General features: G+C 38.9%; 1 protein-coding gene across 5 annotated transcripts in view; it reads right to left on the reverse strand.

Annotated features, from left to right (window-relative positions):
- LOC117396751 (potassium channel subfamily T member 1) overlaps nt 1–23,127 on the reverse strand; it is a 136,814-nt gene that overhangs the window by 45,745 nt on the left and 67,942 nt on the right. For all 5 annotated transcript variants that reach the window (XM_058987045.1, XM_058987046.1, XM_058987047.1 and 2 more), the window contains 4 exons: nt 13,168–13,247; nt 4,485–4,584; nt 2,826–2,882; nt 1,346–1,394 (listed from right to left, as the gene is read on the reverse strand). In XM_058987045.1, coding sequence (XP_058843028.1) covers nt 1,346–1,394; nt 2,826–2,882; nt 4,485–4,584; nt 13,168–13,247 — 286 coding nt within the window. The remainder of the gene's footprint in view (nt 1–1,345; nt 1,395–2,825; nt 2,883–4,484; nt 4,585–13,167; nt 13,248–23,127) is intronic.

The raw sequence follows: 23,127 nt of genomic DNA on the forward strand, positions 1-23,127 counted from the left end.
GGGAGGTCGAACGAATGCTGTAGTTTATGTTGTGTTTATTTTTTGGTAATCACATGCATTTTAATTCCATGAATATTCCCTTCTGTTTCTGTGTGCAACATTTCAAACTGCATTCCCCTACCCATCCAATCACACACCCTCACTGGTGGTCACTGATGTACTGTACTTTTCTGCTGATAAATAATGTGTGCAATACTAAAAGATTAACATTAATAAAGGTGACCCGCATTGCACAGATAAATTGATGGTGACATGTATTCACCTCAAGGGACAGAAAGCTGTAGGTTCAAATCCTGTTCAGTGAGCCTCTTCCTTTCAGCTACAGAGACACGCACTGGTTGAGAATGCATTCTTCAGTTTGCTTAAGATAATGGCACAAGAAACATTCACCGTACTTCTCTGCACAAGTCTCATTACTGTGGATTGCCTGATTTTATATGACCTTTCAAATCTATATTATAGTACGAGCAAAGCAAAATTAGAGCTATCAGTACCAAGAAAAATTGCATCACCATCACATGGAAAAATATAAGCTTGACATACATACAGAAGGGCAGGTGCACCCACGTACTACCAGATCCTGAAAATGTCCTAACCAAAAAACAACCACTTCTCCAGCTATGATATGTGTAAAAAATAAATGCGATGTATGGACAGACAGGCAGATAGACAGGGCATACCCCTAGATGCTGATACTCTTAATAACCTGTGCTGAAAGGGGTCCAGGTTTCATCACAAATGGACGAGAAGTTCTCTAGATATACTTTACAGTATGCAAACATCTTTAAGTGGGACATATAGTACAAACATACAATAAAACAAACAAACATTTTATATGGTGTTGAGGAAACAACGGCCTATAAAATATATGAAATATATAAAACAATTAGATATATAATTAAACAATTATGTTTTACATGATATACCAATTAAAAAGTAGATACTAAGCAATACTAAACTAATTTACTAAGAGGTAGATTAATTACACTGTAACTGAAAGTCAATTATGGATGATATACATTTCTAGAAGGATTTAAGTACTGTATATCATTACAAATAAAGAGAGAACGACATTTCAAACACCACGCTTACATTTTAATTATGGTGCCGCTATTGTTAAAGTAGCTTTTAAAAATGACCAAACAACAAAGACGAATAGTGACAACCATTAACAAACCCTGACATTTTAATTCAGTTCAAGCACTGACTCATTCCCACTAATTAAATATAGTTTTTGTCATGTGGTACTTTTTAAACATCTCTATAAGGATAGCAGCACCATAATTGAAATGGTAACAGTAAATGAAACAATACAGTAGCTTTTTGTATTAATTGATGAACCCACCTGAATAGCCCATACTGCTAGTCTTCTGTCCACCCAAAGAATGGGAGCCCTACAACAAAAGCAAACAATACGATGGGTATTCACAAACAGGAGTAGTTTATCAAGCTAGCTGTGAACCTAGAATAGGAACTGACCAGGTATATAGCAGTGCTTAGAAAGAAGGTGACAGTGGAACAGAGATCTGACAAAGAAGAACAAAACCAAGACGTCATATAAATAAAAGGCAGATGACTAAATAAACTGCACATGTTTAAGCCCTGTGGCTCCAGTGATGCACTACTAATGGCATAGCAAGAAATCAAGCAATATTGCAGATGTAGAGATTATCTAGCCATTCTGTGGAGAGCGCTGTGGTCTACCTGTGCTCACAATAACGGCAACTCACTTCCTAATGAAATCCTTGACTACTTCAATGCACCATCTATACAGTGTATTACAGACTGCAGGAGTACCCTTTGATTATAGAGAGGGCTTAGCCCTGGATGAGATTCAGATGTATTACATGGACTGAAGAAACTCAACTGCTGCTTTCATTCTAGATGTATTTGAAACGTTACTTTAAAACTACTTTGAAATACTATACGAGCATGCTTTAAGATGAAACCTCTTTCTTTGCCAGTCCTTAAAGATGTGTGGCAAATTGCCATTTGCACCATGAAAACTCAAATCTCGTCCCAATATCGAATTGCGGTTACTGGTTCCTTCTGCATTCTATAAATCTACAATCCAATCTGCAAATGGGCATTACACACACAAGTCAAAGATCACCTGTGCAGTGTGTATCACATTATGTACAACTGCTTTTTGTAAATTAATTCACCAACCTCCAAAACCATCCCTGAGAGTATACTGTATCCATAGCCTTCATGTTCACTTTATTTTCTACAATCAGATTTAAAACCCTCCTCTTACAACCTTTGCATTGTTCGCTCATTGGGGAACTTCCACCAGCAGCGCTAGCTGGAGAGATTGAGTTCCAATAAGCTGTCCCCCTGGAACACTCTGCCCCCTGGTGGATGTACTGTATGTATGTGTTATTTCTTATCAATGTATCCACTGGGAGCAGTGTTGCAGGGGGGCTGGTGATTGGTAACACTCTGGTGTGCCAACTGAGTGTAGAGGGTAGACATGTTTCAGGGCTTTAGCAAGACCTCCTGGGTGCATTTTTAAAAAGTCAGCAGGATGTGATGACTGAAACATAAAATGATAAACAAAGTGAATCTAAAACATGAAGAAAAACACAGTAGTTAAGAGAACTGTGATATTTCATGCACTTCCCATCTTTGTGAGCAGGGTTAACTATCTGTTATCACTGTACAATATGGGGACAGGAGAGTGGCTAGTCAACTGGAGTTGACCTGAATTGAACTTTATCAAGAGCATTGTTCTACTGTTGCTTGAGAGACTACGAGCCAGTCTTCAGTGTTACAGTAGCACATGCACAGCACAGCTTCTTTACAGTACGAAGAAAAGGTCTTACCATCTGATTTCTGTTACGTTTGCATGAGCGGTGTAATTCTGTTTAGGGCACCCCCAGCTAGGGAAGAAATCAATGAAAACAGGAAGCTTTATTAATAGGCAGGTGAAATGGAAGCAGTATTTATAACCCCACAGGGACCAAGCTCTTCTTTCAGGTTCAGTTTCTTTAACAACCAAGATTGGTCTTCTATGCATGTCTGAGAGGAGCATCTGAAAATAATCTTCTCTTCTCAATACAATAGTACCCAATATAAAAAAGTATTCATCAAAACATAATCATTTGGACCATTTTTCACACTGTGACCTTTGAGTCCAAGTGACGGAACCTTTCAACTTTGCTGCCCCCTCCCCCAAGTCTCTCAATATATATGCAGAGACGGTTGTCACATGACTTGAAAAAACTCGAGAAGTGCCAGCAGTCACAATCTCTAGGCAAGCTCAAAGCAAGCTCAGAGCCAGACAAAGTCAGATACACAGAAAAATTATTATACTAACTCAATACTGGAGCAACAGAACTCAAAACCACTTGGAAAGATTGTAAAGAATCATATTTGAAGCCACTTAGTCTTTTAACCAAGACAAAAATAAGAAGACATTTTTGCTGGGACGAAGTTGCTTCCCTTTATAAAAACAAGAATGTTCCTGATAAGATGTCAAAACACAGTTGGCATTCAGTTTATCGTTATGTTTGGTGTTAAGGGAAACCTGCCACCTGTGAATTTATTTTACTATTCATAAAAGACCAGAGAAGCTGGGTATTATAATTCTGCTGCCACATCAGCAGGAACACTGTTTACTGCTTGGATGTGCAGACGCTCGGTATGACGATGATCAAAGCAATTACTCTACCCGCACTGTGGGGCCTGTACATCATTTATCTCACGGTGATAATCCTGCTCTGTGTTATTGATTTCTCTCATCATTGCACATGTGTTTATTCATGCCAAAACAATCCATTAAATAGGTTATAATAGAGCTTAAAAAGCATCCCTTTTGTCGCATGTATCCTCCCACTACTTCCTGTGCAACAGATGGGGCCCTGGTACCGGTAACACATGAAGTGATCTATAGTGTTGTAGATGTCAAAGTGAAAGCATAAGAATGGTAAGAAAATGTGTTCATAGCCTTGGTTACACATTCAGCAGACGCTCTTTTGTTCAACAAGCGTTCATCGATCCAGTGTAAGAATCACTTTTTTGCATTCAAGGCTATGGGGTGTTTTGTTGGTTTTTCTTTGGAATCTGTCTTGCATTCATTCAAATCCAATGACAGAATGACTGACTGAATTTTACTGTTCCAAACCACGCTAAACAGATTAGGAGTTTGATCTAAGAAAAAGTAATTCTCGCGATTCGGCCGACATGGCTGTAAACAACTCCCTCGCCCCCTTTGGGGTTTCACTGGTCTCAATCGTGGGCAACCACAGTACTCCATGAATCGTTATGGAGTATCCTCTATGTATATAATGTTCTCCTTTGGTGCCTTGCCAATATTGTGCTTGCATGGTTCAGGGTAGATTGCACTATAGGAGATACAGTGATGGGCTACCAGTAACCGTGTGAATTGTCTTCTTGTCCTGGACTTGTTGAATGTTAGTCAATGGGAGTCATCATGATGTTACTGAAAGAGGGCAATAGCTTGATGGATTTAATGAACTCACCATCCAATGCCCTCTGTTGGATCATCCAGTAAAACCCGTACAATGTACAAGAGACAGGAGAGCAGCTTGAGAGAGAAGTTGAAGAGTCGGATTCTTAAACCTGAAAGAAACAGAAATGCCGTTTTCAAAACATGACAACACTGGACCCAAGACTTAACCCATTAAGTGCCATTGTTCTCATTTGAGGACAGGTTACTTTGTAATTTTCTGGAGCATTTTTACCTGTTATTTTAAATTTCTCTTTAACTATATTGTTATGAAAACTTACTTCCATTTTAGTAACTACAAAAAATGTAAGTCTAAATGTGACTTAATTCTACAAATATAGCCTTCAATATAAAATAAAAAACTGAAGCCTAAAAATGATACATTTCTTTGTGTTCTCCTACACAGTGTTGATAAAACTCATTTTTCTATGTCTTGAGCCAGCATGAAATTTCACTGATCTGATTACAGTCTAACTTGACTAGCAGTGTGCATCCGAAACAAAGGATTTATTATTTTTCTGTGAAGAAATGTTGACTTAGAATATATCAAATTACATAAAATGGAGCTTTCAAAGAAAATCTGATTTGGTACTTAATGAGTTAAATACAAGAAATGTGAAGGAAAACAACCAGAAGACGTGAAAAAATAACCTGTATTACAAAAAAAATCTCGCTCCAGTTTCTGTAGCCAGTACAAGGAGGTCAGTGAAGCATTCACAAAGTAATGAACAGCACCACTGATTCCTACTTCTAATTCATTAACAAACGAGTGCATCTGCATTCTGGGCTTTCATGTACTTTTCTTAAAGCCATTTGAGTTTCATTAATATTATTTTTGCTGCAGCACAAATAATTGTTCACTTGTTTGTGTGTTGTTGCTGCCTAGGGTGAACAAAATAGATCAAACCTCAAGGCATCAAAGCTGCTTATTACTGATCATGGATGGACACTACATTTCAAATTGCTACTACAGCTCCCAGTATTAAAACTAGATTATGCTCATGTACTGTATGCACCCAACTGATGATAGCATACTGTGTGCACTCATCCTCTAACAAAACCTAATAGAATCTAGTCCAAGTCCAGTTTCTTTAAAGAGTAAAACCTGTATTCAAACCAACCTGGAATGCAATGTCACCAGCTCTTATAAACCAGGTAGAGAACAGAATTATATTTTCAAATGTCCTTTTCTTTCTCTCTCCTTACCTTTTTTATTTCTACAAATGTTTTTCTCTGTGCCAAGGAAATCACCAACTTTCAACTCCTTTTTCATACTATTTCCAATCAGTAACAGCGGGCTGATAGGTCACCAAATAATGTGATTTTCTTGAAATAAGGAAGTGCTCAAAAAGAGCCAACATAAAACTAAAGAGGCGACTCCCACATTAATGTCAACTTTCACTCAGTGGCCAACAGTAGTCAAGCCATGTAAATTCAAATCTGCCTCTCTCTGCAGTCTGTGCTGTGCCACTGAGTTAGCCTACCTCCTCTTCCTCTTGTCCTGACTGACAAATTAATAAAATCCAATATTAGAGAACATAAAATGGTAAAGGAAAGGTGAAGACAAGAACTAAAAATGACATTTGAATGTACATGACACCTGATTGGATGAGCCATTGAAGGCTTTATCTTGGGAAAAGTTCCTCCAAATCTTTTTTTTTTGTTTTTTTCACAGCATCATTGTGTTGAAGTTACTTCTCCTTTAGCTAGCACTCCAGTGGGAATGTTCAAACCTGATGTGTATCATCGGCCAAAGCTGTTACAATTTATGATCTGTCCTAAAACTATTCTTTTCATAAGCAGCATGATATAAATGATATTGCCCACAGTCAAAATGTATTTTCTGTAATGTTTATTTTATTTCAATCCTGTAGAGAAGACGGGGTGGACGCTAACAGTGTTGTTTCTTTTAACACTTTCAACTTCGCGATGGTAAGTGCAGTTATAAAATGGCTTGGATAAACTAAACGCTGCGATTGGCTCAACAAGATCACATGGCCGTGCAGTAAGAATTGTCTTATGCATGGCTAGGGTCGAATTACCTCTGAAGATCACAGCACTTGCAGTTAAGGACATCAGACCACATAGATATTTGGCCTATGACCTCGTGCTTCATAACACACCCAGGCAAGCGGATGTCTTTATATATATTAATATTAATTACACTAAAAAAGACTTGCATACTCGAATCTCCTTAGTTTCTCTTTTCTTTTAAGCTTCATTGGTAAATATCTCCTGTGTCTTGCCCCAGATAAAAAGAACATCAAAATAAATGTATTCATTTGTAACGGTTGGCTATCTGGGGTGCCAGGCAAATGCATAATCTACCATATTTAATTGTCACCAAACCGCTACTAGGACATAGTAATTCACTTTTCCATATGTGACACCACTACACCCTATATATACCCAGGGAAACACTATGTAATTGAAATAAATAATTAACAAACAGGACAGAAAAAAGGTAAACAGCTAGGAGAAGAAGCATTGAGGAACCATGCAATCCTCAAGCATTTATTACACTCTACAAATATCAAGCAGGCCTCTTGGTTACTGACCGTAAACTAACAAAGAAATATACTAGTTAATTACATCAATTAACCAATCACACTATTAATTGGTTATACGAATACCAACAACAAATATATTGCACAGCATTGTTAGATATTGCACAGCATTGTTAGATATTGCACAGTATTGTTAGATATTGCACAGCATTGCTAATAAATATATTACATAGCATTTTAATTAGTTAGCAATAATAGATTAGTTAATCATCAATTAAATAGTTAACTATTAATTTGTCTCAAACCACCAATTTAAAATCATAAGTAGCATTTAAATTTCAAAATTAAGTGATCAATTAATCATGATTTAAACCATCCATTATGCTATATTGTTTAATTTGTCCTTAACTGACACTATTCTTAACTTGCAATAATCGATCAAACTAGAGTCAATGGCCCATTTATGCATGCAAATATAGAAATAATAAAACTATATAGCATAACTAGAAAGGTTACAATGCATTGCAATACAGGAAAACAATTTACAATTATATAGTATATCATCCAACAAACAATATATTAACTAAATGTTGCACAAGAGTTCCAGCACGTTTCCAAAGAAGCAGGAGAAATGAAAGAAACAGAAATAAAGTGCATCGGTGTTTAGAACAAATCCCAGTAAATGTCCATTAGTTTAAGAGCAATAAAACTAGTAGTACGCTCTCCCCTTCCACCGCAATAAAGAATCAGCACGAAACAGCCAAGACAGTTCGATAAAAATGCAAATGTCCATATCAGGAAAACTATAAACAAAAGTTTATTTTCTCAAACCCGATGTAGATTCAGCAGCAACACGTCTCCCCAGGTTCCACACGCTCTCACCGCAATTCTGCAACACAGCTCACTCGAATAGTTCGTTATTTTTCTTTACTATTTTCTGTAAAACATCCAACAGCTATACTTGAAAAAACAAACAAAACACAGCTACTTGTTGTCCTCAGTAGCGTGCCGCCATATTTTCAAAACTTTCTTCTTTCCCTGTCTCTCTCTTGCTCAGCTCAACCATATCTCCCGCACACTACAACACACTTTTTTTTTCCCGTCCTGCAACAGTGCTAGCTTTATACCCCTGCCACGACAATCCCAATGTTACGTAATCATTTTGTTTACGTAAAACAAGTAATATATAGACAAGCACCGACACATTTACCTATCGTCACACATTGAAAATATGTTTATGAGTGGGCCATTTATAAACAATGTAATATAAAATGTGGCTGTAAAAGCTGAATGCATTTCCACAAGCTTCCAAGTCCTTTTCGATCTTCTTTCCTTCTCTCAATCAATTTCATACCACCACCTTACCACTAGATGGCACTCTGTCCACACAGACACTCCCTACCAAGTCCCCTGTTTTTCCTTCATTATTTTTTTTCAGTGTTGATTAATGAAAAGGATGTTGTTTTGTTATCAAGCAAGGACTTGAAATTGTGACAGCTTAAAATTCTTGGGCGACAACCATGTTATATCCTGGTCTTTCACATTCTACCCTGTACACTTAATTATAAGATTCAACATGTCCCCCCCCCCAATATGAATTTACACTGGATTGGGATAAAGTCTCTTGGGGTATAACCACATGTGCTATGGTACTGGCACAGAGCAAGCTATGGGTAACACAAGGGGTTTAGTCAAATTTGATGAAACTGTTCCCAAGATATATCCTTCAATATCTCATCCATTCAGGTGTCAGTACCGTGAAGCTAAAGTACATTTCCAGTATATTAACTTTTCATGATCTATTTTTCCACAGCATCATGGAGGGAGAAAGTATTATTTTTGTATGCAAGGCACATATATACTTAGTTACTGTATCCTCCACCAAGGATATACACACAATAATACATGGGGCAGTGCTGTGAAAAAAGGAGGTTACCCATGGCCTACACAAACACTGTGTTGAACAGACTTCTACTGCCAATGCACAAGCACATGTTCATCACAACTCGACAAGCAGTGCCCAATATATACCTGGGCTGTCCATACTGTACCATGACCTACATTCACAGCATGTGGATTAGCAACGTCCGCTGTAACCCGTGGGGTATAATACATTATATCTCCATTGACTGCAAAATAACGCTTCCGTTAGGCAATTACCAGAGATTATTAGGGGTCTTTCAGGTAGTCCCAGAACAGTTGATTATCTTAAGCCTTCTTATAATGTGGGTTATTACAGAAAGTATCCTAGGGATCATGTGGGGCTCCACAGCAACTCCTCACTCATGTGTCCCATGGATGCTGCTTATTTTCATATAAAACTATAGCCAATGGGGTCCCTGTCTTTCTTCCCCCTCTGGACTCCTGCACACTGTGAGTAAGAGCTTCGGGACTTCCTTGTCTCCTTGGACTGCACTGACCGCCAGAGAGACAGCGTACACAAGGCTTTAGCACAAGCTTGAGCTGACATGTCATTGCTGTGCGATCATTGCCAATCCCCCATGAGAGGTGCTATTAATATCATCCAAATGGAAACTGTTTAGAATGTAGTCTAAATGTTAGCAGAAATACTGCATACCTCTGAAATATAGACTGGTTTGTGTTGTTTCAGTACAAACTATATACAGTAGAGTAAGGTTAGTTACATTTATTCATAGTCTATTCCACTTTCACATTAGTGTTGTACACATGCAGTCTTTTACACAGTAATATGGTGGTATTGGAGTTCTTCTTTCTAATGGGTTATCAAAGTGGTTACCAAGATTCCTTAAAGTTTAAAGCTGTAGGAAATCAAAGAATCTAAGAACTGAGCAGCACTCTACATGTCATACAGAGTTGCACCAGCAGGTGGAGTGCTTCCTCTCCAGCTGGATGCCTGTCCCCCAGATAAACCTGAACTCACTATCTGGAACAGTAACCCCAGGCCTGTGTGTAGCTTGAATAAGATCCTGGATGCTGGTTTGCTTTTTCAGTGGATGGTTTGAATCCTGTATTTATATTAAAGCTGGCAGTTCCTCTAGGGACATCTTAGTTTAGACATGTGGAAAATTCAGACCTTTCCCTCTCGCCTGTCAAAATAAACAGAATCATTGGAGGTGATGGGAAGTGTTCAACTACGCATCTCTTGCTCTGAGGGCAGCCAGATGTTCTTATTTTTCCTCCCTTATTGAAACAAACAAAAATAACTCTCGGGTACTTTTTTCTATTATTGATAAGATGGTAAATCTTATCCTCTGATGCTCCTCCTCATTTTGAATTCTCAACTTAAAATGTAAGGAATTTCTTAATTACTTTAAAAATAAGATTATTAATATTAGGAATCAAATTTCCACGGATGGCTCTCCTTTGAATATGCAGTGCAATCAGGTTAGTTTTGCTATTGAATCTTTCTCTCAGATTACAGTACAAGATCTTAATAAACTGGTCATGCAAATTAATTCTTCCGTGTGCTTGGATCCAATTCCAACCAAAATTCTAAAAGCAGTTTTCAGTGATTTGAATGGATATAATAAACAGTTCACTGTCTTCAGGAATAGTTCCCTCTGCCTTAAAAACCAAATGGCTCAAGTCATATCTCACTAACAGACAGCAATTTGTTTCATTAGGAGACTGTGTGTCTGGATTTTCATGGGTTGCCTGTAGCACTCCCCAGGGCTCTGTACTGGGACCCATTCTTTTCTCTTTGTACATGTTACTGCTGGGTAAGACAATCTGTAAACATGGTGTTAACTTTCACTGCTGTGCCGATGACACACAGCTCTACATCTCTGTAAAACCTGATGATACCCTGGCTGTATTATGAATGCTTTACTGATGTGAAGAGGTGGATGTTCCAGTTTACAGTTAAAGGTTCTGTTCTTAGGTTCTCAGCAGCAACTAGAAGCAACATAATCTCTAAAAATTGATCAGGGCTCTCAGTGAAGTTTAGATTCAATTTTAAAATGTTACTTCTGACTTATAAAACACTTAAAGGAATGGCATCAGATTATATAAAGAAGCTTCTAGTCACATATATACCTTCTTGTGATTTAAAATCAGCTGAGAGAGAGAGAGACACACACAGAGAGAGAGAGAGAGAGAGAGAGAGAGAGACACACACACACAGAGAGAGAGACAGAGCTTTATTCACTATGCTCCCAGATTGTGCAATGCTCTGCCACCTCATATCAGAAATGGTGACGAAGTTGATGACGAAGTCAAAATTGAAAACATACTTTTTTAGATTATCTTTTTTGAACTGAATTTTCAACAGTGTTTCTCTTGAATCTCTATAGGATTGTATTATACAGGGTGATTAGAAAGTCAGTCTACCACATCAATGATATGGTGCGTCGTGTGTTAAACTGACTTTCTAAATCACCTTGCATTTTGATTTGTTTTTTATATTTGCCTTTTTAAACTGAATTCTGAACTGTTTTTCTTTCATTTCTATACAAATGTATTGCATTTTGATTTCCTTCTGCTTTGTCCTGTACAGCACTTGGATACACTTTTTTGTAAGAAAGGCACTATATAAATAAACTATTGATTGAGTGATTGGTTGGTTGGAGAGGCTGTGTACAATGATTAGTGAAAAACGCTCTTTTAGCTTGTGTTACGGCAATTGGTTTTTGGTGGCTCTCCAATGGCCCTGTGATCCACCATCAATTTAGTGAAGTAGAATGATGGCTTTTTGACTGATTTGTATTTATCTAGCATTACACAGTTTACTTCTAAATAACTTCTTGAACATCGGTAACACACATGCAGTGAGAACACACATGGGCAAATCTGAACATATGCAGGAAAATATCCATAAGCCTTTCTGAATACTTTTGAATAGGGCTTCTTGCAAAATACAATAAATACACCTGACTTAGAAACCACTTCCTATGCAATATAATAACTGTAATGAATTAACTTTTTGGGTGCAACAACATACTCTTCACTTTTGAGTGACTACGTTTTAGCAACAACTAACTTGAATTGTAAAATGTGCAAAAAGCTTTCTGACAAGTTTAGCTTCCTTGTGCAGAAAGCGTTCTCCGATCCCATGACCAACACCCAGGTGCTCTACAGTGGAGATCGGCAAACTACCAGCCTCTGGAGGACAAAGATTAGCCCTGAAGGGGTCCGCTCACTGGGGGTCTGGCCAGCAGGGGGCGATATAGCACGCTACAGAAAAACAGTCCCTGCAAAATTGCCTCCCTAACCCATGGGAGATGCAGAACCAATGCAGGCCGATTCCTGGACTGTATGACTCACCCTGCAGACCATGCGGTTCTCCCCAACCCAGAGGCTGCAGCTTCCCTTCTTTAATCCTACTCCCAGAGCTCATCTATGACATTCATTACCCTCTAACTGGATGAGCAATGATCCCAACAGGGGTGACAGGTGATCGGCAGGAGAGGAAGGAGGTAGCAGTACTGACTTATCAATCATGATGCATCCAGTCTGGTTCACTGAATGGAGGAGCTGCAGGGGACTACTGCAGACTTTTTTTATAACCTTGCGAAATTCAAAAACTATTTTAACTCATGAGACAAAATAGTTCCTGACTAATAAACCCTCTCTAAAACAGTTAGAGTTACATGAACCGCAAACTTGATTTGATTAATCAATAAAATCACAAAATCAATGGAATTTGTTTTATTCGATTTTTTTCAGCTAGGCCCAGCCTTGGATGTCTCTGTCTAGACTGGCCTGACCAGCAGGGGTCACTGAAGAACCACCAGGTAAACCATCATCCCAACATGGGAAACGCAGGCCCTGATCCTGATCCTTAGACTCCACGCGATAGTGCCTTTACTAAATAAGCCACTATATGTTGAATTGATAATGACTACTGTATATGATTAGTCACATAAACTATAATAATTACCAAGTAGCTGCCAAGTAATACTACAACAATTACCTAATATGATAATTTCCTTAACTTACTGCAATGTAGTAAAAACAGGAAGTAATTTAGAGGCACTTTAAATGTGACTTGTCAGCTTTAAAAGACAAAGCTAGTGCTACAATACCACCGTGCAATGGTGTGTTCCCAATCCATTATGTTGCCATTGCTGCCAATATTGCGGTCTGCCAATGGCTCTGCTAGGCTTCCTTCAGGGTAGTACGCTGGTATAATAAAGGAAGTGGTAAGGGTGATAATATGAATGCACAGTACGAAATCCAGCACACCAACACACACAATGCAGTACTCACTTGATCTTTGGTTTTTAATGAAGAAAAGCTTCAGTCTCTCCTTGAAGGTATTTTCATTGACGTAAAACTCAACCTGCACCCTGAAAAAACCAACAAAAAGTGTTCAGTCACATGCCTGGTTATTTGTTCAAATTCCCACCTTTCTGAAGACTAACCTCATGATGGGTGTATATGGGTTTGGTTACAGCAGACCCTCCACTCAAGACTCATTCATTGACCCCTATCAGCCCACAGTGTCATTTAGACAGTTCTTAAAAGGCTCAGTCATTCCAATAGAATCCATGGAGTGATTTGGTGTTCCCAAGAGCTGAAATGGCAGTAGACTGTTACTAAAATCAATAGATTTAACAAGTGCCTTCAACCCATTCTCAATGTACACAGACAATGTGTAAAAATATGCATGGAGTAAAGGCTTTGCTAAATCGGTTTCATTGAAATCTAACTATATAGCAGACCCAGTTGGGAATGAACTGTGTTCAGCTTTGTGATGTGTTTGGAGTATTGATTGGTATTTCTGCACCATACTAAACATGCATGGTCTAGTCTTTGTTTTTGTGTTGTTAATACTCTCAGTTGATATTCCATCAAAAATCAGCAATACAAAGAATAAATAATGAGACAGGTGTAAATGTTTTAATATGATCTAGATGTTAAGCCCCCAAAAAATCAAACGATGACCTGTACAAACTGTACTATACTTGTCCAGGTCATATTTGTAATATTGCTGGATATTTGTATTCACCTGGGTAGATATTCGGTTTCAAGAGCTATTTCATTTCAAGGGTGTTCCATGAGTCAGGCATCACAGACTTAGTTATCAACATTGGCTGTGTCTCTGGATAAGGGCGTCTGCTAAGAAATAAATAATAATAATAATAATAATGTCTAATTTATGGGACATCTGTAAGTCAATTTGGATACACCAGGGTCTGGATTAATGAGCGTACTGTACTGGATTGTATTATTCTCTTCACAATACAAAATAGAAATACACTAAACTGCAATAACTTCATCACAGTTGTCAGAAAATAAACACACAAACAGAAAGGCCTTTATAAATGGTACCTTTCATCTTAAACGATCCCAAAGGACATCACAATAAAACCATAGAAAACAAATAAACCAATGTCATGTTGGAGCTCATCAAAACACTTCCCAATCAAATCAAGTACATATATTAATAAAATATCCAGCCCACCCAGTCCAGAGTAAACAAGTTTTGACTCAAATCCAGATTTAGACCAGTTTTCTCTAATATCTTTACCACAGTGTCACACAGCCAAACTGTAAATGTTGAACACACTGATCATACAATTATGGTATTGAAGTTTCCACAGCTGCTATGACAATGCATTGTGATGGCACGGTGAGCACCAGTGATCAAGAGAAGGCAAGGTCCCCAACAGCGATACGAAGACATGCTTAACATACTTGAGCTATTAAATGCAGGGAACGCTAGAATTGTAAAATACCAAGTGACAGAATTTCTCTACTTGGCAAATCAACTGCCAGGAAACACTAAAGCAATCTGGGTTTACAGTTAAGACTCCCACCTTTAACTGCACTTACAATAATAACTGTAATGACATTGAGTAACACAAAACCTTTTAGCACGTCAACTGTAATATTTAATTTTAGAGTGCTCTTTCTCCAAGATAGTGACGAGACAAAAGTGAAGAAAATGAGCTGAAACCAATTGTCACTGCCTCTGAAGAGCAATGTGGCGAAAGCATTGCAAATGATTTGAATGAAACTGGCACGCACACACAGGTAGTGACGCACCACCTGCAAATAGCAAATAGCTTGAGGGGTGGCAAGGAAAGGAACACTCACAGATAAACCTGGGTCCTCTCCATCTGTCATTGCAAGCACTCTGTTGACAGGCTCTTATATGAGATATGTCTGCCTACAAAGCTTAACTTCTTCATTTTCGATAATTAAAATCTGTATGGTTTCAAGTGTTCTTTAAAATAGGACATACGGCACACCACTTTTGATTAAAGGGGTGCCAATCAAGGTTTTAAATAATGTGTTTAGTATTACCAGTATTATTACTGGTCACCCTTTTCTGTTTTTTTTTTGTATTCCTTTGTCCTGGCTCCTAATGTGTTGTAGTTTAAACTCACTCCAATGGTCTAGCAGCCCAGGTCTAGCATCTATCAGACTACAGCAAAAGTACTAGGATGAAGCAGTTTATAGATACCATTGTATTCAAAATATTTGCTTATCACAAATTAACAAGTGAAAAAAAGGAGATGAGAATATTGTTATTATATATATTTTCTGTGTGGAGGCTTTGAGCGGCATTCTGGGGCTGCTCTCTTGTTCTGGTTGTCTGCAGAAGCTAAAATCTGCCAAAATGTCTTTACAGAAGTAAGAGCCAGCACCATTTTTTGTACAGCTGTGTACTGACCGTAATACAAAAAAATAAAAATGCCTTTTCACTAGATGGCGCTATCTCTTACTTTTCTAAAGACATTTGTACTGATCCAGCCATAGTTTTATATTAGGAATCTAGAACAGCACAGCAGCTCCTGACGTCAGCTCAAAGCCTGAACATGGCAAATATCAAGTAAACACAGTATTGATTACCCTCAGCATGACTGCACACATCATAAAATGGCAAGAAAAGCTTTGAAAATGTCCTTTAAAGCTAATTACTGTTTAAAACAATAACTAATAAATGTAGTCAGCAGTACAGAGTGTACTACAGTAAACTATTCTAGCAATAAACTTGACACCCGACAATTTCGTTTCCTTCAGTATCCTAGCTGTGGCATTAAAGACATTCTGAGCTCTGACAAAGTCTGATTGGTAAAAATCTACAGAACAAAAAATGGCAGTACAGTGATCGAACTTGAAGTACAATTTGTATTACATCTCTGTGGGCACAGATTCCGTTTTCTGATTGGCTAGTGGAGGGATACTAAACTGACTGTGGCACAGTAGAAAAGACCTTGCTTAGGGCTCTGACCAGGGTGCTGATTTAACAATGTAGGAGCGACCCGTTTCAGACTCTGCCCGTTACACATACATTATGAATAGGGTTTCTGGTGTTAACTAATAAAACGACTGTCAAAAAAGAAGCTGCTGTTTATCCTATAAAAAGAGAAAGAACACTAGAGACTACTACTTGTTTTGTGTTCACAGAGCAAGTTCATGGTACACTGTAGTGGGTCTTGTTGCAATAGATATACAAGCACACCATCTGTGTTGGTATTTCATTTAAGAAGTTCTCAGGGATGCCTCAACACAAAATAACTAACACTGAAAAACGGAAGCCCTAACTATGGAGGAGAATCACTGAGTTCATAATACTGTAACCAGTGTGCTCAGGCTGCAAACACAGTTCCTTACTATTGTGCAGTAAAAAAAAAAAAAAAAAAAAAGTACATATCTGCAGCCTTGCACTGGTTTGAATACATCGTTCCCAGATTTCCTCTCATACCCATTGACAAGATATCACCCAACAGTTTAAATAAAACCTAATATATAATAAAATGAATTTGATGAACAGTGTTCCAACCTATGCATTCTCAATGAAGGAGACAGAACTGCAAACTTTAATATGGATCAAAACCAGAATGAAAGAGCTTTCAGACAGCTGACCTAAAATCAACCAAACATCAAAAGCAAATGGGGATGGCAAAACTGAAAGAGGAATGCTCTGCCTCAAAGCAGTGCTTTTAACCAGGACAGTGCCTTATTACTTCAGGACAAATATGCAAATGAGGGACCCTTTCACATGTGGGTGGGAGCTGCACTATGCTGGATCATTTTTTGTAAGAAATATCCATTGGTTGAAGGCAGCGGTTGAGATAAGCTGTGTCCCTGCCCTTTTAACGCATTAAAAAATCCATAATATGCACTCAATTTAAATGCAATTTTGCTGCACAGCTTGTCTGCCTCCCCTAAAACTTCAATTAACAACTACATCTCCCAGAATACAATGTCTTCAGTTACTAGGAAACTGTACACAAGAAAAAACAACCCAACAACATTATCCAATCTCTGGCTAGCCCTGCTGTCTTTGCAGCCAATCACTGTAAGAATAAGAAAATTTCGAAGCTACCCAGGTTGAAGCGTAAACACCCCAGTGCAGCTACAATCCAACTGGAACCATCGTCAGAGGCAACCACTAAAAAAACATGCCTATAATATTAAACAAACTGTTTTATAACTTAATGCATTGCCTTATTTAATTTATCTGTATGGCTTAATATTTAAGTTTTAACAGTTTAAGAATTTGATGTTAAAATATATGCAATTAATTTGCAGTCAGTCTGAGCCGATAAAGACCCTTGTAGAACACGCACGTGGTTGTACAGCAGTTCAAAGGAACATTGCAGTTAAAATGGAAGGCTCTTTTTAGAATGAGATTCATGTACAACAAGAAATATGGATTTAGGGTCTCAAAGTGGTGTGTAGGTGGTGGTGTAAAAAGTGGTGTGGAGTAAGAGGAATGCAGGTCTGCGCCCTGGCTGTGCAAAGCCATTGATTGTCGCTGGGGATGCCTCAGGGAGTGTTGGACTGGGTTCCTGCGAGTTACAGTAGGGACTGTTTCTCCTCACTGTGCTACAAAAGGACCCCACTGGCCAGAGGCCTGCTGAGCTCAAAGCAGGGCTGGCCTTTGTTCTCCAGGGGCTGGTAACTTGTTGACATCTGCTGTTGAGCAGCTGGGTGTAAAAAGGCCATTGCAGTGACCTTCAGTTCTGCTGAGCTGCCTGGGGGAATTGCTGCCGTGATGGAACATAATTGAAAAACAAGGGTAAAATAATTGGGCAAACTGAGAACCTATAAATATTAAGATGATTTTCAAGCTTCACTATCAGAACGGTGGCTGTTGTATTTTTCAATTTAAACAGAGCACTGAGCCTGCCTGTTATGGTAGACTGCAGTTCACAAGGCAAAGCTTTCTTTATTGTGTGATTTCAGGTCTTTTAATTACCCAGTAACAGACTTGGATTTTTGACCAATGGACTACTAAAGTTCTGGAGGTATAACATTTAAGATAAGGAATTTATAAAGGCAGTTTTCCATTAAGATCAATATCAGTACACATTAGGAGTTTTTTCTTGCATGCTTGTATTCATTTTCTGAAGCATTCTTCAAAGCGTGTCTACCTCCAAGACCCCAAACAGGAACTCTTAAACTACTGGTATAATAGAAATTGTGCAACCTAACACAGTAGATAAATGGCAGCACAATTTAATGGATCAAATTGCATTTCTGGTACAAAAGTGCTAACCTTGCAGTGCAGAAAGAGACACGTATCTTGAGAAGAAATCAATCTTTTAAAATTGTAACACTAGTTTTTATGCAGAATTGTGCATGCTCCAGTCGGCATTATTATTATTATTATTATTATTATTATTATTATTGCGCTGGTCCTCCAGCAGGTTTGAAAGGTTTCTCCTCACCCCACTGCAGCAATTCCCTGCCAGACATTAAAATGCTTGCTGTGAATATTTTGTATCATTTGATGATCCCGGTGAATTAATATGAGAAAGCAGCAGAGCACCCTGTAATTATAGGCAGCCAGTGGGAGTTGTAACCTTTTCAAAGCTATCACTGCTTTGTGCTGCTACACCACCCACATAACAGCACCTGGAGGTCCCTGATTATGAACAGTGAAATCCTTTGCTCTTTCTAGCTCTCTGTTGCCAGTATTAGCCAAGCAGTTTCCGAAACGTAAATGTCAAATGGGACCACAGAACCTTTAAATGGTTCTACACTTCCAATCACTATAAAAGGTTTCAAATGTGTAGTGGTCAATTTTTACATTGGGTCATAGTGCTCCTTAAGGCTTGTTCAGCACTCTACCTCAGCTTGACACAGCCCCCTTCGGATGAGACATAAAACCGAGGTCCTACTTTAAGTGACTTTGCAGCAACAGTTGTGGTGCATAGTTCACCCCCTAATCTCTGTAGTTGCTTTGGATAAAAGCGTCTGCTAAATAACCAATTAATAACAACAATAATAATAATATACCCTAAGGCACTTTTTACAAGCCCTGTATTTTTGATAGTCTAGAGGTGCTAGCTTGAACAGCACAATTTGTACCCTTTAATACTGTGAGATTAGGGCTTTTTACACAGATCACACATTGCGGATGAAAGCGGATTTCATTTCCATTCAAGTTACACCAACTTGCTGGTGCAAATGCAGTCAGTTACAGTCCTTTTAACCAGCTCTTACTCTTCACCTCCACTAATTCAGTGCTCTGTCTGTAAATGATTAGTAGAACACCTAGACCAATACTGGCATCAAGGCAGGTTTACAATGATGGATGTGACGAGATCTCTATAGAAGGTTTCCATGCAGATGAAAAGTCCCATGGACCCAGATGCGCCTGTACATTTGAGGGAAAGCTTTTCAAAGGGGTACAGCACCTGGATTTTCAGAGAAGGGTAGAGGAGCTGATATTTCAAGTTCTAGAGAATGGCACTGCCAGAGAGACTGACAATATGTAGGGTTGGAACAATGATCCATTATCTAGGCATAATAGTCTTTAACCATAAGAAACACAGCAATGAGAATACACAGATCTACAGAGCTCTGATTGTGGGAACTGTCCTGTAAACAAAGAGCACAATCACATTTTAATGGTCTTGTAAATGCTGTATGGTCACCTGATCTGACAGCATGGGTTCAGATTCCCCAGAGTACGTGATTACCTGAAGTTTGACTAAGATTACAAAACTTCAATAAAAATAGTAATTACTTGCTGGGTGGAAGCTAGAAGTTTAAGATAGAAAAAGGCATTTATTTATCAATCTCCAAACAGTTGGAATAAATTACCAGCTGGCTTCTGAGTTTTGCAAAGCCTGAGGTTTATCAAAGTAAAAGTGACACATTAAGATGCTGTTCATATCCGTACTGGCTGCATCGTATATAAATATCTAAGCTGTGGAATTATATCCCCTTGTCGTATGCTTGAGGAGTCAGCATTTCCTGTACTGAGATTCCACAGTATTGTAACAATTCAGGAGAAAGTGAATTTGAATCAACAGTAAAGCAAATATTACTGAAAATGACTGATTTCACTGGGTTTACTACAGTAAATTGTTTTAAATAAATACACATAAATACTGTATGAACATGTACTGCAGGTTTCTGTTAATTGTAAGCATTGATATGTCTGTGTGCTTGTTTACAATCACTTTCTATATGTGAAGTGAGAATACGGTCCTGTTATTTAACAGCAGGAATGATAAATGTCAACAATACATCATTTTCTTAGTTTAAAAAAGAACTGTGAAGGTTTAATTGGAGAGTGGTGAGTTGTTTTAGGGCTACCCTAACAAGATTATAGATACCTGAAGTGTACTGCGAGCATGGTTTGAATCCTGCTCACACCAAGTCGAGATCAAATTGGGCAGAAAAAAGGAAAGTTAAAATGTATAAACTGATCAGAAAAAAGGGGGATGAGGATTCAAGTGTTAGGCCATGTGTCGCAGAAACTGATAGAATTACAAACGCAAATTAGAAATGAACAAAAACTAAGCATCCCTGTGTCACAGACACCTGCAATCACTCACTCTGCATCATCTCAGGGAGTGCTTAATTTGAGCCGGATTCTGCCGGAACAGGATCCGGCACCTCTCAGATTTGACTTTTTTTGTTCCGGCACCTAATTTGTCCAGATCCGGTACCTCTCGCGGCATGATTTATTATTTCTTCCACTGTTTGCACTGTAAACATTCTAATAAAAGTGATCAGAGTTAAAGTTGCCTCTGCCTCCTCGTTATTTCTCCTGCCCCCCAGAAAAACCATCACGTAAAAGTGCATCCTATCCTGCCACACCGATTCCAGACCTGCTCTCTTATTTGTACATAGAGGTTATGGGGCGGGCCGGCGAGGTAAGTAACTGATCTTGAAACAGTGGTGGTCAGCTAGTGAGAGGTCCCTACGTAATCACGTCACGTAGCCCAGGCTAGTTGTCGCTACTGAATTTGAAACTGTCGTGGGAAAGGAATGCCAAATCAAAAATGGATAGGCCTAAAAGACAATCGAGTTTGATGATGTTTTTCAAGTCCAAACATCCAGAGAAAGATGGTGAATCGAACCCGAAATGAGCAGAGAACTGTCAGTGCCAGAGGAGAGGAGTGAGGGGCAAACTGCTCCTGATGGCGATGCCTTAGCTAGCAGCGCTGTCTGCGCTGCTAATCCCGCCAGTTCAGTATCACCACCGGCACATCCTCCACTAGCTAGTAGGCCTACTAGTGAGTCAGACTCAGCGGGGGAGGGGGACGGGGTCGGGGAGGACAGTGCATCCACTGACGAAGTGCCCGGAGCAGGTGCAGTTTGGATGGAGGCTCAGTTCAAGAAAAAGTTGATGTCTTAAAAATTAGGCTATGAGAAATTCAGACTTGTGTAAGCCCCACCCTACTTGAGTAGGCCTATGTGTGCATACTATAGGCTATGCGTATGACGGGTGTTCTGCAGTGACATCTAAATGCTTTGAATTAATCAGCACCTTGGAGAGCGCTGTCCATTTCAGCACCATAGATAGTAGGCTACTTGGCTGTTTACTGCTACGCTGCTACATTGTGTTTGTCACTTTTTTTCTCATGCATTCCGGTACCTCAGAGCCCCCGGGAACTCACCCACTCTCGCGCTCTCTATGTGTTCCGGGACCTCCCTATTTACAAATTAAGCACCGCTCTCAGGATAAATAGCAATCATTGGAAAGTGAAGGACCACCGGCAAGGCAAACTAATGGTTGTTTTGCAGTGATAAGGTTTAATTGGAGAGCGGTGTACTGAGAGCATGGTTTGAATTATGTAGTCATATTTCCTTTTTGTGCAGTACATGCTTACGGTTACATAAAGCTAGAATTACTCTAGTTTTCCTGGAACAAATGCATTAACTTAAACCCAGCCACACAAATAAGACAAACACACACATACTACCTTAAACCATTATCTAGCAACACCACCTTAAATCAATATCTGACTTCACCATGCATATAAGGGGTGTGGAGAAATACTCAGCATTCAGTATGGCAAATGTAACATACTTTAATATAAGCATGAATCAATAACGATCCTCTGTAAAGATCCCAAACTAAATGAGTAATGTATATTAATGTCCTATGTTAAACAAGCTCATAGAAAATTCTCTCCTATACACTATCCTCATGTACGATGCCCACTGGCAAGAAACAATTCAGCGTATGTCTGTTTGAGCCAGAGGAAGGCCATAAAAGACAGCACCACATGGCACACAGGGATCGCTGCCAGATTCTTAAAATTAGCTGCTTCTTATTCAACCCCAAGACAGTTCCCTTAGCAGCTTTCATGTGACCACCATCAACAAAAATGTCATATTCCTGTCTCACTGTATCCACATTCTGTACTTCTAGAACTAACCAGTAGAGGTCGCTGTGGCAACCCAACCCAGGCCTTTTTTTATCCATTTCTTCTATAACTTCAAAAACCCAATCATATGGTTGCATTGTGATGAAGGGAAGCGTCTTTAAACTTTTACTTAAAATATTTCTATAAATGACATCCTTTGGTACTTTCAGTTATTTATTTTGCTTCAACTGGTTTGTCTTAATTGTAAATTGTGGGCAGCAGTGTGGAGTAGTGGTTAGGGCTCTGGATTCTTAAGCGGAGGGTTGTGGGTTCAATCCCCGGTAGGGGACACTGCTGTTGTACCCTTGAGCAAGGTACTTTACCTAGATTGCTCCAGTAAAAACCCAACTGTATAAATGGGTAATTGTATGTAAAAATAATGTGATATCTTGTAACAATTGTAAGTCGCCCTGGATAAGGGTGTCTGCTAAGAAATAAATAATAATAATAATAAAGTGAGTTATTGCCAGTCTGTGAGCAAGTTGTGTTAAATCAACAACTTGGCATCTTGCAACAGGACGCGGCTGACTCGATTTTGGCTAACTTGCAAGCAGTTGTCTGCAGCAAACAGCTCTCGACTTCCGGGGCATTATATAAG

The sequence above is a fragment of the Acipenser ruthenus genome, chromosome 15 (genome assembly GCF_902713425.1).
Source record: "Acipenser ruthenus chromosome 15, fAciRut3.2 maternal haplotype, whole genome shotgun sequence".
Lineage (NCBI taxonomy): Eukaryota > Metazoa > Chordata > Actinopteri > Acipenseriformes > Acipenseridae > Acipenser > Acipenser ruthenus.